At 41.0% G+C, this 13,380-nt stretch overlaps 1 protein-coding gene across 1 annotated transcript in view; it reads right to left on the reverse strand.

The window, feature by feature from the left end:
* LOC110091165 (uncharacterized) overlaps window positions 1–13,380 on the reverse strand; it is a 103,448-nt gene that overhangs the window by 21,065 nt on the left and 69,003 nt on the right. Inside the window, exon 26 of the mRNA XM_072989524.2 lies at window positions 7,441–7,579. Coding sequence (XP_072845625.2) covers window positions 7,441–7,579 — 139 coding nt within the window. The remainder of the gene's footprint in view (window positions 1–7,440; window positions 7,580–13,380) is intronic.

Below are 13,380 nucleotides of genomic sequence, written 5' to 3' on the forward strand. Positions count from 1 at the left end.
GTAGTGATAATTTCATGACTGACCAAATTTGTGTAACCTGGCTTATCTGAAAAAACATCTTGATATTTTTCTAGGATTTGGTACAGCTTTCCCTTCTGGAGTGAGGTACCTGTCAAAACAAGGTTGTCAGACCAATTACCAGCATCTTCTAATTCAGCTAGCATATCTACAGGCTCATATTCAGACTGATAACAAGCAACCTTATATTGCAAAACCATTGCAGTTCTGTCTTTATACAATTTCAACCTATTGACATGGTAACTTACAGGCTTTTTCTCAGAATTCAACATTTTTACTAAATAATTGTTATTCCCCAGTTTCTGTACCACTTCCCCTGGACCTTCCCAGCCAACTTCTAATTTAGAAGGTCTGAGGGGGTTTAAAACAAGAACCAAATCTCCCACATCAAATTCCCTGTGTCTGGAATGCCTGTCATGATAGAGTTTCTGGGTTGATTGAGCATTTAGCAAATTGTCTTTAGCCAATTCTTGCACAGCTAACAGTTTTTCTTGCAGATTTCTAACAAAATCAGCAACTGGAACTGTGCTGCTTTTCACCACACCTTCCCAATCAGATTTCAGGAAATCCAAAGGTCCTTGTAGATTCCTCCCAAATACCACTTCACTTGGAGAGAAACCACCAAGAGAAGTATGAGCAGAACTTCGATAAGCAAATAAAGCAAATGGTAACAGATCGTCCCAAATGTTACCATACACCTGTACCATGGTCTTGATCATCCTCAGTAAGGTTTGTTGACCTCTCTCAATTAACCCATGACTTTCAGGATGATAGGCGGAGCTAAATTTTATTTCTATTCCACTAAGTTCACAAATTTTGTCCATTAAGGAGCTACGAAACGCCCCCGCCTGATCACAAATTATCTGAGATGGTACTCCAATACGTGAGCACAAGTCTATGATGATGCGCGCGATGGTGGAAGCTCTTAGATTACTCAACGCATAGGCCTCGATCCAACGACTAGCTTGGCAGATGAAAGAGATGATGTATTTCTTCTTAGACTTAGTTGGAACAAAAGGTCCCATGACATCCATTTGCAAACATTGGAAAACTTGATCAGATATTTCCATTAAGAGCATTTCAGACTTCGTTTTATCGGTCTGATAACCGATTCTTTGGCAATAGTCACATGAACTGACATAGTCCTTCACATTTTTGTTAATACCAGGCCAATAAAAATGCTGAGAAATTCTTTTTAAAGTTTTTTGCACACCTTGGTGACCACTAGATGGATTGTCATGAGCTAATTCAAGAATCCTCAGTCTGTATTCCTGTGGTACTACCAGCTGTTGTGTGGGTTGCATGTTCAAGTGTGATTTGGGATGATATTCTCTATACAAAAGTCCATTCTGGCCCCACACAAAGTCAACTTGCTGTGTTATTGGGTTTTGAGCATAATCATCTGCTTGTGCTCTCAAGGAAGCTAGTGAGGGATCAGTCATTTGCTTCACTTTAAACTCAGCTGACCCCATAGGCACTGATTCCTCTATTTCCACTTCTGTATTAGCTGCATTATCTTGTTCTGCCACTAGATGTTGCTGCTGGTCTAAGTTTGTAGTAGGGACAGCTTCATCAGAAACACTCCCAGTCTCTGCTTTTTGGGTTTGGGAACGGGTGACCACTTTAACAGCAGGACCTTCCTGACTCTGCTTAAAATTCAAATAGGTGAGGTCATTTCCCAGCAAGAAGTCAGGTTTCCCCTCATGAGTGAGGCAAAGTTTAGTACCACGCCAATTTTTGAACGATAATTCCACAAACGCGAGAGGAATATGTTGTTCTCCCACGTCTCCTGAACCATAGGTCCTAATGGGTAACCTTAAATTGTCCAAAATCAGTTCTGGGTGCAAAAATTTTCGGGATATGGAAGAAAGTTCAGCACCAGAATCACTGTAAGCATTTAGAACCACCTGTTCTTTATCAGTATACAAAATCACCTCCGCAGAATAAGTCTTCATAGCCCATTCTTTCTGAGACTCAGGGATCACGCAACCCGGGTCCATCAGGGTATACTTTTTCCCCTGTGGAGACTGTCTTATAGCTCCTGCTTGTTCTCCTCCACGAACATCTAATATTTGAGGCACATAGTAATTTACCGCTGCCTGTCTATCACTGGCTAGTGAAGCGGTAGTACTCCCACTGGGTTGATTCTGTCTAGGCACTGTGCCCATGACAGACTGGCTTTGAGTTGGTACTTGTTGACTCTCTGGGGTGTTAGGGCTTACCAGAGATACTTTGGGTGTGCCTCCCTTGGATTTGCGTGGCGCTGGTACCGGTGTCCTAACATCTGACTTCCTAGCTTGACTAGGGGGTCCTTGAGATAGTCCACAGTCCTTTTGTAGATGAGGGCCACTGCATTTAAAACAAGCAAAAGTGGGTCTGCTTTGATTTGGAGCTAAACTCCTGCGCTGATCAGTTGAAGTCTGCCTATACTCTTGATGGTAAGGCTTTTTAAAATCAGGCTGGCTTTGTCTCTTAGGTGCCTCTGCTCTAGGCGCCTCTGCTCTGGCTCTAGGCGCTGGTTCAGGTTTTCTAAATGATAACAATTCGTCAGTCCTCAGCGCAAGGGATTGGAGGTCTTTAAATTCTTTCTCTAGTAAAGAACTCCTCAACTCTAAAGGGACCAAGTTCATAAATTGCTCCATGAATAATGCCTTTCTCATATCTGCTACAGATCTGATTTTCAAAGAGTCCAGCCATTGGTCTCCTAAAAATTCCAGCCTGTCAGCTAAAGCTGCATAACTCTCATTAGGCAGTTTTTTGATTTTCCTAAAATTCTGCCTCAATAGCTCTTTTGTATAACCAAATCGCTGTTTAATAACCCAAACTAATTCAGACCAATCATAATCTTCCTCAGCCACTTTGGCTATTATTGTGGCTAGTTGACCAGAAATTTGTGAACGAAGTAATTTGATGTACCAATCTCTAGGTATCTCCAAATCTTGGCAAGATTGCTCGAAATTCTTAAGGAAGCTCAACACACAATTGCCCTCCTGGTATCTAGGTAGACTTCCCCTATCCACACTGGCTATAGAGTCTTTAATTGCCTGTTTAGCCTTTCTCTTTTCCTGCAGCTCTTGCACTTTTTGCTCTCTGCACTTATTCTTCACTTTCTCAGCCTGATTCAAAGTGTTAACAAACTCCTTTTGGGTCCTCACTAGATCTGCAACCAGCTGGGTTAATTCCTCAGACGCTGGCATCGGTGTGGGTGGATTCCGCCCCCCCGCACCAGACGGATTCTCACCAACGGCTTCCTCTGTAGGTCGGGGATGTTGCTCCTCCGCTCGCCCTCTGGAATTTCTCCGGCTTGGAATAGGCAGTGGGTCAAACTCCTGGGGGTACCCAGCCATTTGTAAATCCAATTGGTCTTCTTCAACCGAATCTTCCACAATTGATTGTTCCCCCTCCGATTCCTCCATCAGCAACCTCAATTCGCTGGATGTTTTCCTCCGGCCAGTTCGCCTCTCAGTAACATGCTGAGCCATGCTGACTGCTTGCAGCCGCTGAGCTGTAAACCTCCCACTGTTTCGGCAATCAATTACCGCCAGCCATAAAACTGCCCTGAAAACCCTGATAAGGTGCTGTGCCTTAGCTGTGCCTAGCAACGAAAAAGCTTACTTTAGAAATTTACACTTAGTCCTTTAACAGAATCCGCCCCCACAACTGACCCTTTTCAGCCAGGGCTTCAGTTGAAAAGAAATAGAGCAGAGAAAAAAAAATATTTAGACAGTTAGCAGGACAACCCACGCTGTGTTGCTGCCTTGTTTCAAACTGAAAGCAGTCCGTGCCTGACCCTTAGCTTCAATTTACCACAGCATCTGGATAAATCCAAAGCAAACTGTGTGTAAAGAGAAAGCCCGAGTGTAACACTACTGAAATCAGGTTGCAAATCAGGCCCGTGGATCATCCCACCGCTGCCACCATGTGAGTTATTGGTCCCATAAATGAGATCAAAAACCACGAAACAGGAAAATCTAGGCTCCCTTCACTCCCATTCGAAGTTAACTGCTTGAGTCAACACAGTTCCCGGGACATGAACTCTTGGCAGCCTGCATTTAAAGTCTGTTTCGATTTTATTAAAAAGAAACCACTTAATACCGCATCTTTACTGTTTAATGACTCAATTTTGGTAACGTAAGCCAAATTAATTATCTATAGGGAAACTGTTCTGTTCAAAGGACTAGAAAGGCCAATTATTAAACAACATAAGTTTATTTAAGTGAACAAAGAAAACATTTCTCTACAGTTTCATTTCTATGCAACAGCATAACGGTTCAGCACCTTCTATAAAAATTAACTATTAAACAAAACAAAATCTAAACTATAAACTAAGGTAAACAAACGATATTCTTACGCAGTCCATATTGTTGAATTAGGTTCCTTCACTTGGATCAAAGAAATGCAACGCCATGTTTTCAGATACCCAAAACTCTCTTCTCCCTCTCCGAGTTACTTTTTCCAACCTCTTGTAAATTTCTCCAACCTGCCCCCTCCTGACATATTCAACCAATCACGAAGGCAAGAATTAGCATAGGGTACGCCCTACTTTCCCACCAACACCAAAGAATTGTTTATCATTCAGGTTAGAGATATTTTGACTCTGCCGTGTTTTCTCTCCAGCTGCAGCGATAAGAAAAGCTGAAAATAACTACTAGTAATTTTCCAGAACTTAGCCTGTGTCAGACTCAAAATGGATTCCTCTATGGTTAAGACATGACTACATAACCCATCTCTAATTAGAAAAATACACTTCATCACAACATCCAGGCCATGTGGTCAGGAAACAAAAAGAAAGCCTAGAAAAAAAAAACCCTCAGCAAAACATCCATTCAAACATACCTGGCCTTCGCCCTCAGCCCAGCTTCCAGGGAAAAGGGTCCAGGGTCCTGGGACATGCTCTTTTAAAGCAGGAAATCCCACCCCTAGGCCCCACCCCCAGGCCATGTGGTCAGGAAACAAAAAGAAAGCCCAGAAAAAAAACTTCAGCAAAACATCCATTCAAACATCCCTGGCCTTCGCCAGGGATGTTTGAATGGATGTTTGAATGGATGTTTTGCTGAGTTTTTTTTTCCTGGGCTTTCTTTTTGTTTCCTGACCACATGGCCTGGTTGTTTTGCTGAGGTTTTTTTTTCTGGGCTTTCTTTTTGTCTCCTGACCACATGGCCTGGGGGTGGGGCCTGGGGGTGGGACTTCCTGCTTTAAAAGAGTGTGTCCCAGGACCCTGGACTCTTTTCCCTGGAAGCTGGGCTAAGGGCGAAGGCCAGGTATGTTAATCTCTCTAGATTGAGAGCAAAGACCAAAGTCCAACTGAAATGTATGCGGGACTTCCTCTTTGCCGATGATGCAGCCATTGTTACCCACTCTGCTGAAGACCTCCAACAACTCATGAATCATTTTAGCAAGGCCTGCCACGACTCTGGATTAACAATCAGCCTGAAGAAAACACAAGTCATGGGCCAGAGCATGGACTCACCTCCCTCTATTACCATCTCCACACAAGAATTGGAGGTTGTTCATGACTTTGTGTGCCTTGGCTCAACAATCTCTGACACTCTCTCCCTAGATGTTGAGCTGGATAAACGCATTGGCAAAGCAGCTACCATGTTCTCAGACTCACAAAGAGAATATGACTTAACAAAAAGCTGAGGCATAAAGCCAGATCCAGATCTATAGAGCTTGTGTCCTGGGTACACTCCTGTACTGCAGTGAGTTCTGGAACCTTTGTGCACAGCAGGAGAGGAAGTTGAACAGGTTCCATATGTGTTGTCTCTGACGCATTCTTGGCATCAGCTGGCAGAACAAAGTTCCAGATAGTATAGTCCAGGAGCAAGCTGGAATTGTTTGTATACATTATGGAAACAGCAACATCTACATTGGCTTGGGCATGTCGTGAGAATGGCTAACGGCCAGATTCCAAAAGATCTCCTGTATGAAGAATTAGTGCAGGGAAAGCGCCCTAGAGGAAGACCACAGCTGCGATACAAGGATATCTGGAAGCAGGATCGGAAGGCCTTAGGAATGGACCTCGACAGATGGGAAACCTTGACATCTGAGCATTCAGCCTGGATGCAGGTGGTGCAGCATGGCCTCTCCCAATTTGAGGAGGCATTTGTTGAGCAGGCCGAGGCAAAGAGCAGTCTCAAAACCAGCCAAATCAGGGAGCTGGACAGGGAACAGATTGTATTTGTCTTCAGTGTGGAAGGAATTGTCATTCTCAAACTGGCCTTCTCAGCCACACTAGATGCTGTTCCAAGACCTCTATTCAGAGCACATTTACCATAGTTTCTTGAGACTGAAGTATGCCTACTACTATATCATCACAGCATTTTCAAGATAATAAAAGTTCAGCTTTTATTATTGCCTCCTACATTCAGGGTAAGAAAAGTTCAGAGAGACTAGGTAAAGGTAAAGGTTCCCCTTGACCATTTGTCCAGTCATGTCTGACTCTAGGGGTCGGTGCTCATCTCTGTTTCCAAGTCATAGAGCTAGTGTTTGTCCGAAGACAGTTTCCGTGTCACATCGCCAGTGTGACTAGACACGGTACGCCATTACCTTCCTACCATGGTGGTGCCTATTTATCTATTTGCATTTTTACATGCTTTCGAACTGCTAGGTTGGCAAGAGCTGGGACAAGCGACAGGAGCTCACTCTGTCACGTGGATTCGAACTGCTGATCTTCTGACCTTGCAGCCCAGAGGCTTTTGCAGTTTAACCCCCAGCACCACCATGTCCCTACTTCCGAGAGACTACCAGTCTTACACAATGCAGAAAAATACATAGGGCAACTAGCAAGCTATCTAGCAAACTAAGTGAACATTTTAAAAAGTGCCACCAGGAATACCTAATGACCATTCCATTAATACAATAAAAGGAGAAGCAGCTTCTTTTCTGAAGGCCAAAATGTTCACTTTTAGTTGTACAAGAAATACAATATTTTGACAACAGAACTGTGTTCATATGTGCCATGGTTAGTTATTTGTCTAGAACTGTTCTTTTTCTTAAATTACTGGTGAATTCCAGAGGAAAAATGCTATCGTTATTAATAGCCTTTTGAGACTGGAAAGCCTGAGCTACCATATCTTGAGTATGTTGTAAGAAGTGAAGCAAGAAAGAAATTTGAAATTCCAATGCTTGCTCAGAGACAAAGCTCTGAAAGGAGATCTGAAAAAGCAAAATGAAGTGGAGGGAAAATGCACAATTTATTCCTGCACCATTGATCTTCCCTGCGCTTGATACATTAATCATCCTAAGCCCGCTGTAGAAATAATATAGGATAAGAGGAATACCTGGGGCTCCTTCATCTGAAATTCAGGAGACTAGAACTCTGTTTTTTTTATGAACGATTGCTAAACATTTGTGAATATACACATACTGAAAAGAGAGGAACTGAAAAACATATTGCTAAAGTTAGTATGTTTCATTTACCTGTAAGGGAAGTCTCTAGGGAGATTAACAATTGTTTCTTCCATCACAGTGTATGGACGACTGTGATGTTGTTTCATCCAAGGCTTCATCAAAGTGAACAAAGTTTCAGAAAGGTTTTCAGAAGATTGCAGATTTTGATCTATGTGATCAGAAATGGGGAGAAGGCATTGTTAAGGTATGAGTTTTAATATTCCAGTTGACTACCAGCTAGATCAAGAAAATTTTGTGCACTTAGATTTCAAATACTTTTTATTACAGTGGAACCTCTACTTAAGAACTTAATCCGTTTTGGAATGGTGTTCTTAAGTTGAAACATTCTTAAGTTGAAGCAAAATTTCCCATAGGAATGGACTGAAAACCAATTAATCCGTTCTGGCTGTTTTTTTGTTATGTAGAGGTGCGTTCCTACATTGAAGGATTAGTTCCCATAGGAACTAATGCAAAGCTGGTTAATACGTACTCTACCACTAGGGGGAGAATTTTTTTTAACCTAAGATGACCTAAGGTTTAAAAAAGAGCAGGAAAGGTTTTTTTTCCTGTTCTTATCTTGGATTTCTGTTCTCAAGTAGAAGCAAAATTTAGCAAATGGAGCTGTTCTTAAGTTGGATTGTTCTTAAGTAGGGACGTTCTTAAGTAGAGACCCCACTGTATATATATTATATTACTGTAATTTATATACCACCTTATTCATGCCAAAGCACTATTCCAGGTGGTTAACAAAACAAACTACATAGATCAATAAACACTAAATACCAAAATCGTAGTCCAGAAAATTTAAGTGAAATAAATCCAATGTTATCAAACTTGTTACCTCTTGAAGCAGGTAGAACTACAGAGTGCAAAACAGATGTTAGCTACATGACCAAAGACTATGGAATATGCACATAGGTAGCACAGAAGATTCTATTTAGTAGCAGCATGTGTTTCCTTAGAAAATATAGAAGTTACAAAATGATAAGCATGGCTAAAAATAATATTTTCATGTTTAATAAAAGTACCTTTATTTAAATCAATTCAAATGACATACAAATAGTCCTGTTATTTTGGGTAAAGTCTAAACATGGAAGTTCTTGTTTAAAAACACTGCTTAAAGTAAGGAGATGTGGTGATATTTCCCCAGTGCTACCTTCCTAAATGAGTAAGTAAATCAGGAGAAAGCTGACATGAGCTGTAGATGTGTAACAATATTGTTATAGAAGATACAAACTGTTCTTCTATGTGTTGTGTGACAGAGAGTTGATGCATCTGAGTTTGTGCTTGTGAATGAATATTTGTTTACCTTTGCGACACATACAGTTGAACAGCAACTATTTGCTTAGTTCAGGGTAAAAGTAGCATGCAGCAGTCTTAACGTGAGTTGTGTGAACTGTCTGTCATGTATTGGTCACTTTAAAGGAGGTTTCTGACAGCTGTAGGAGACAAGTGGACCTTGTAATGTGGTGATGCCGAGATGGTTTGATTGGGGACGTAGTTATGGGGATTTATTGAATGTGTGTCTTGTGTTTGTCATATCCTCTTTGGAATAAAGAACTGTATGTTGAAGCAGTTCTCGTATATGGACCCACAACGTAACACTGGCCTAGGTATCCCAGCTGTACCTACGTACATTGTCTATAATATGGAGCACATAGACCTCCATTTTACATCTGAACTGCAAGACAAAGATAATGGTTCTTCAGTTATTACTGAATCCAGAGCTGTCTACACAGTTGTCAGGGGGAGATCCCTGTTCCCTCAGTCTCTTTCTGTTAACAAATCTGAAGAAGAGTGATTACACGTTATACGTAGGCTCTACATGTCAGCAACAACTCAGATATCCTAGAATTTCTGCTTCTGCATAGAGCCTACATGCTAACAGAATAGTCTTATCTTCAGATTCATCATCTCTTGCATGCGAAAAGTGATAAAAGATGGTTAAACTAAGCACTATAAGCGGGTTGTTAGTGCTGTATTCTTCAATGAATATGGCTGCAGGAACTGACTTCTCTACCCCAGCACAGTTCTGTAACCTGTACTGGCAGTACATAAGTGTTCTAACAGAACATATACACTGAGTAAGATCCTAAATTAAAACAAAATGCCAGGTGCATGCCATGCTATGTGTTATGTTCTTATTGCATCATATTTAAACTGAACTTGTTAGCATAAAATATGAGGTGTGGATAGGAATTAACCTGTCTTCAAGTAAAAAATTATACCAGCAATAAACACTATGACTGTTTATAGCCTCAAGGCATGAAGGCTTTTTGAGTTTTGTAAAATAAACAAAGTTGGATTTTTTCAGACATGTTGGGATCATATATTAAAGATGAGTAATCTACTGTTTTGCTTATTTTAAAATGCACCAACATGTGTCCTGACTTTAACAAATAATCTCTCAGCTAACCTGAGAAGTCTTCTTCACAGGTTAGCTGATCATAGAATTACAGAATAATTTGAATTAGAAGGGGGCTATAAGACCATCAAGCCCAACCACCTGCTCAATGCAGGAATACAAGTCAAAGCAGATCTGACAAATGGTTGTCTAGGCTTGTAGAATGCAGATAAACTGTAGTATTTTATTAGTAAGGCATCTTGAACATATGTTTTGCAGCAGAATATTGTATAATTGTATAATTATAACAGACCAATGGATTTTCTCTTTTAAAACAATTATTCTGTTGCAAAATCTGTTTTACTTATATCCTATGTCTACATTATGGAAAGAGTGTGCACCAAGCTTAAAACGGTCATTATAGTAATTATGCAGAATTGGAAAAAAAGTCCTTGGGCATAGCAGGATTTACCACAACCTAAATATAAAACCACCTTATATGTAAAACCACATGGTCAGTCTTTTTTGTTTCTTAGCACAAAAACTGTCATCAAGTCAATGAAGACTAGGAACATATTGGCAATGGATGAATCATAACTTCTAAATTTCTTTTGCCTTTTATGTAGATTTAGATTTAGAACACAACACAGATTAAGGTTTCACTTTTCAGTCTCCTGTCACTGAACTTTATAAACTTAGAACTTCAGAGCTGGAAGGAACATATCAATCGATTGTTGAGCCCAGTCCCTCTCAAGAAAGGATAGTGGGGAATTGAATTCCAGCCTCTGGCTTTGCAACCAGAGACCTAAACCACTGAGCTATCCAGCAGTTCTTTGGTTGTTCTTAACTTAAGGTATGACTACACTGAATGACAAAAATGCTTTCGGATTGGGATACTCTAGTTTGCTTTTTTTACAGGACATAAACACCAATGCAAATTAACTCAAGACTTTCTCCCCCTCAAATCCATATGTTTTTGCTCCACTTCTGGGGCATCTACTTTTTAAAACAAAACAAAACATCAGATCCATTTGCATCAATTCTGGCAGTGTGGTTGCTTGAACCAGTGCAGAAAAGTATTTAAGTAATGTTCATGGTTGGCACAATAGGGCAGAAGCTGGTGGGAGCAGTGGAAAAATCCACTGCTGGATCTTTGCAAATAATGTGATTTCTCCTTTTTAAAAAAAGGCTTGGCGCCAGTACTGTTGCACTAGGACAGTGGTTCTCAAACTTGGGTCCCCAGATGTTCTTGGACTGCAACTCTCAGAAATCCTGGCCATCGAGCAATGGTGAAAGTTTCTGGGAATTTCAGTCCAAGAACATCTAGGAAACCCAGTTTGAGAACCACTGTACTAGGACACCTAGATACCAGAGAAAAAGAGAGGAGGAACAGGAGGAGAAAATTACCACTTGATCATTGTGTATAGCTTATTAAGGTAGTTCTGTAGCTGTGCCTCCAGCAAATCAGGAGAGCTGTAGAAGAGCTAGGTTAAGATGAAAAAAGACTGTCAATTTCCTCCTCTCTCTATGTGGCCAGTTAACACAAATTTACCTGGGAAAACCCAACTTCCCAGATATGATTTCACAGCATGTCAATTCTATTGTGTAGTTGCACCCTCACATAAGACAACTACTAATTTATGGTACTTCCTATTCCAAAATATAATGGATTTAGCATTAAGGATGAAAGTATGAATAGCCCACATGTTAATAGCAGCAAGTGAAGCTGCTCCATAGGCAATAGCAAAGCCCCTGTCCTCCTACCAGGCCACTACCATGCACACGTGGTCTGACTTTTCAGGTGAAATGTAGCAGACCACTGGACCTCACCATGTTATCTTCATTTATAATAACAGCCAAGAGAGAGCTGGCTGCAATCACCAGTGCTTGCTTTTAACATTATACGTGGGTGCAATGAGTTTTTGGATATGACCGACACATGTCATTGTTACAGTTGATTGGGAGAGAACAGGTGGAGGATGAGAACTGAATGTTTAAATGGCCCCTTTAAAAAAAAGGAAAGATGAACAAGAAAATATGCAAAGGGTGATAGGAATGACAATGGGAAAGGAGTGAGAAAAAAATGAAGACATAAGAATGTTATAATGAATCATGGATGAAACAGAGCAAGAAAAGGAAGAGCGAGTGAATAGCAATTCTCTAAGGACATCCTATAGTTCAGGGGTTCACAACACGTGGTCTGCGGACCAGTTCCAGTCTGTGGTCTTAGCAGGACCAGGCCGTGGAGACAGATCTCCCACCCCCTCACATGCACAGATGCATGCATGTCCCCTGCCCATACATGGATGCACGCACATACACTCATGCATGCATACAGAGACACACACATGCCCCCATGTACACATGGACACACACACACACACACACTCATACATGCACACATGCCCCCAGATGCACAGACACACACCCCTGCACACATGCTAAACCAGTCACTGCTGTCAAAAAGGTGGGAGACCACTGCTATAGTGGCATATATCCTATTGAGATGACATATCCTATTGAGAAGGAAGCATTCCAAATCAAGTTGGTTAGAATCAGTCATTTTCTGTTGGTTACTTTGTAAGGAAGCTTGTGATGAATCTGCCAGTCATCTTTTTATTTCTTTTGTTTTTTCCTCTCTTGATCAATGAGGCATGACTGAGCCATGCTCATCAATATCTACGGGAAGGAACAGTCTCAAAGAAAGAAACATTTGACACACAGATCCTTGTAAAAATCCCCAGTCTCTAGTGTTCTTGCATGTTTGTCCTGCTGATGTTCAAGCATCTTGATATTGCTATTATTTGCTTTGTGAATGTCCTCTCAGCCTCAAAATATCAGGAAACAACAAGTTCTGCTTGCTGAAATCACTGGCTATGCTGAAAGTCTAAATCTATATTTGAAATAAAATCACTATCTTTGGAAGCCTGACTGAAAGTAACTCAGCTTACATTCTGTATGGGGAGGAGTGTTTGACCGTTTCTCTTTTTGATGTTTGAAAGAACAGATGTTACATCATCCCATTGTCCTTGAGAGATGAGCTCCCTCATCTCAATCTTGGTTAGCTAGAATTCTCAATAACTCTCCTATCTTAATGTATTTTTCTCAGCAATATAAACGTTCTTGTTTTTTAGAACAAGAAATGTGCATATGATCTTTTTAAAGTAGGAAGTGTGCTTTGCTAACCATTCCAGTATTTAGAGGTTGAATCCTCAAGTTGAATTAGCTGCTTCCTGTTCTGCTAAAAAGGGCATGAACAGCCTTCAAGGGTCCTGCCTTCCTGTTCTTGAGATATTGCACAATCCCTACCCTACCACACCAGGCCTTCACAGAAGTACCAGGATGTCTCCAGCTTGTGGAAAAAAATAATCCTACATTGTAACCTACTTCTTGAAATTTCCTTTCTCTTCTTTGAACCTTTTCTCTGTGCTGTTCCTTTCTCCTATCTCCTAGCAATGCCTGGCCCCCAAATTTGATTCAAATCCCTGCTACTTCCTGGAATCAAACCCCCACTATATTCTGTGTTGGACTGCGACAACAGCCTGGATCCCAACAGTGTTTCAGTTTGTGGCTTCACAGCAAGCGTGCTTTCTTGAGTTATTTTACTCCATTTTGAAGCATACGTA

This window comes from Pogona vitticeps, chromosome 2 (assembly GCF_051106095.1).
Source record: "Pogona vitticeps strain Pit_001003342236 chromosome 2, PviZW2.1, whole genome shotgun sequence".
NCBI classification, from domain to species: domain Eukaryota; kingdom Metazoa; phylum Chordata; class Lepidosauria; order Squamata; family Agamidae; genus Pogona; species Pogona vitticeps.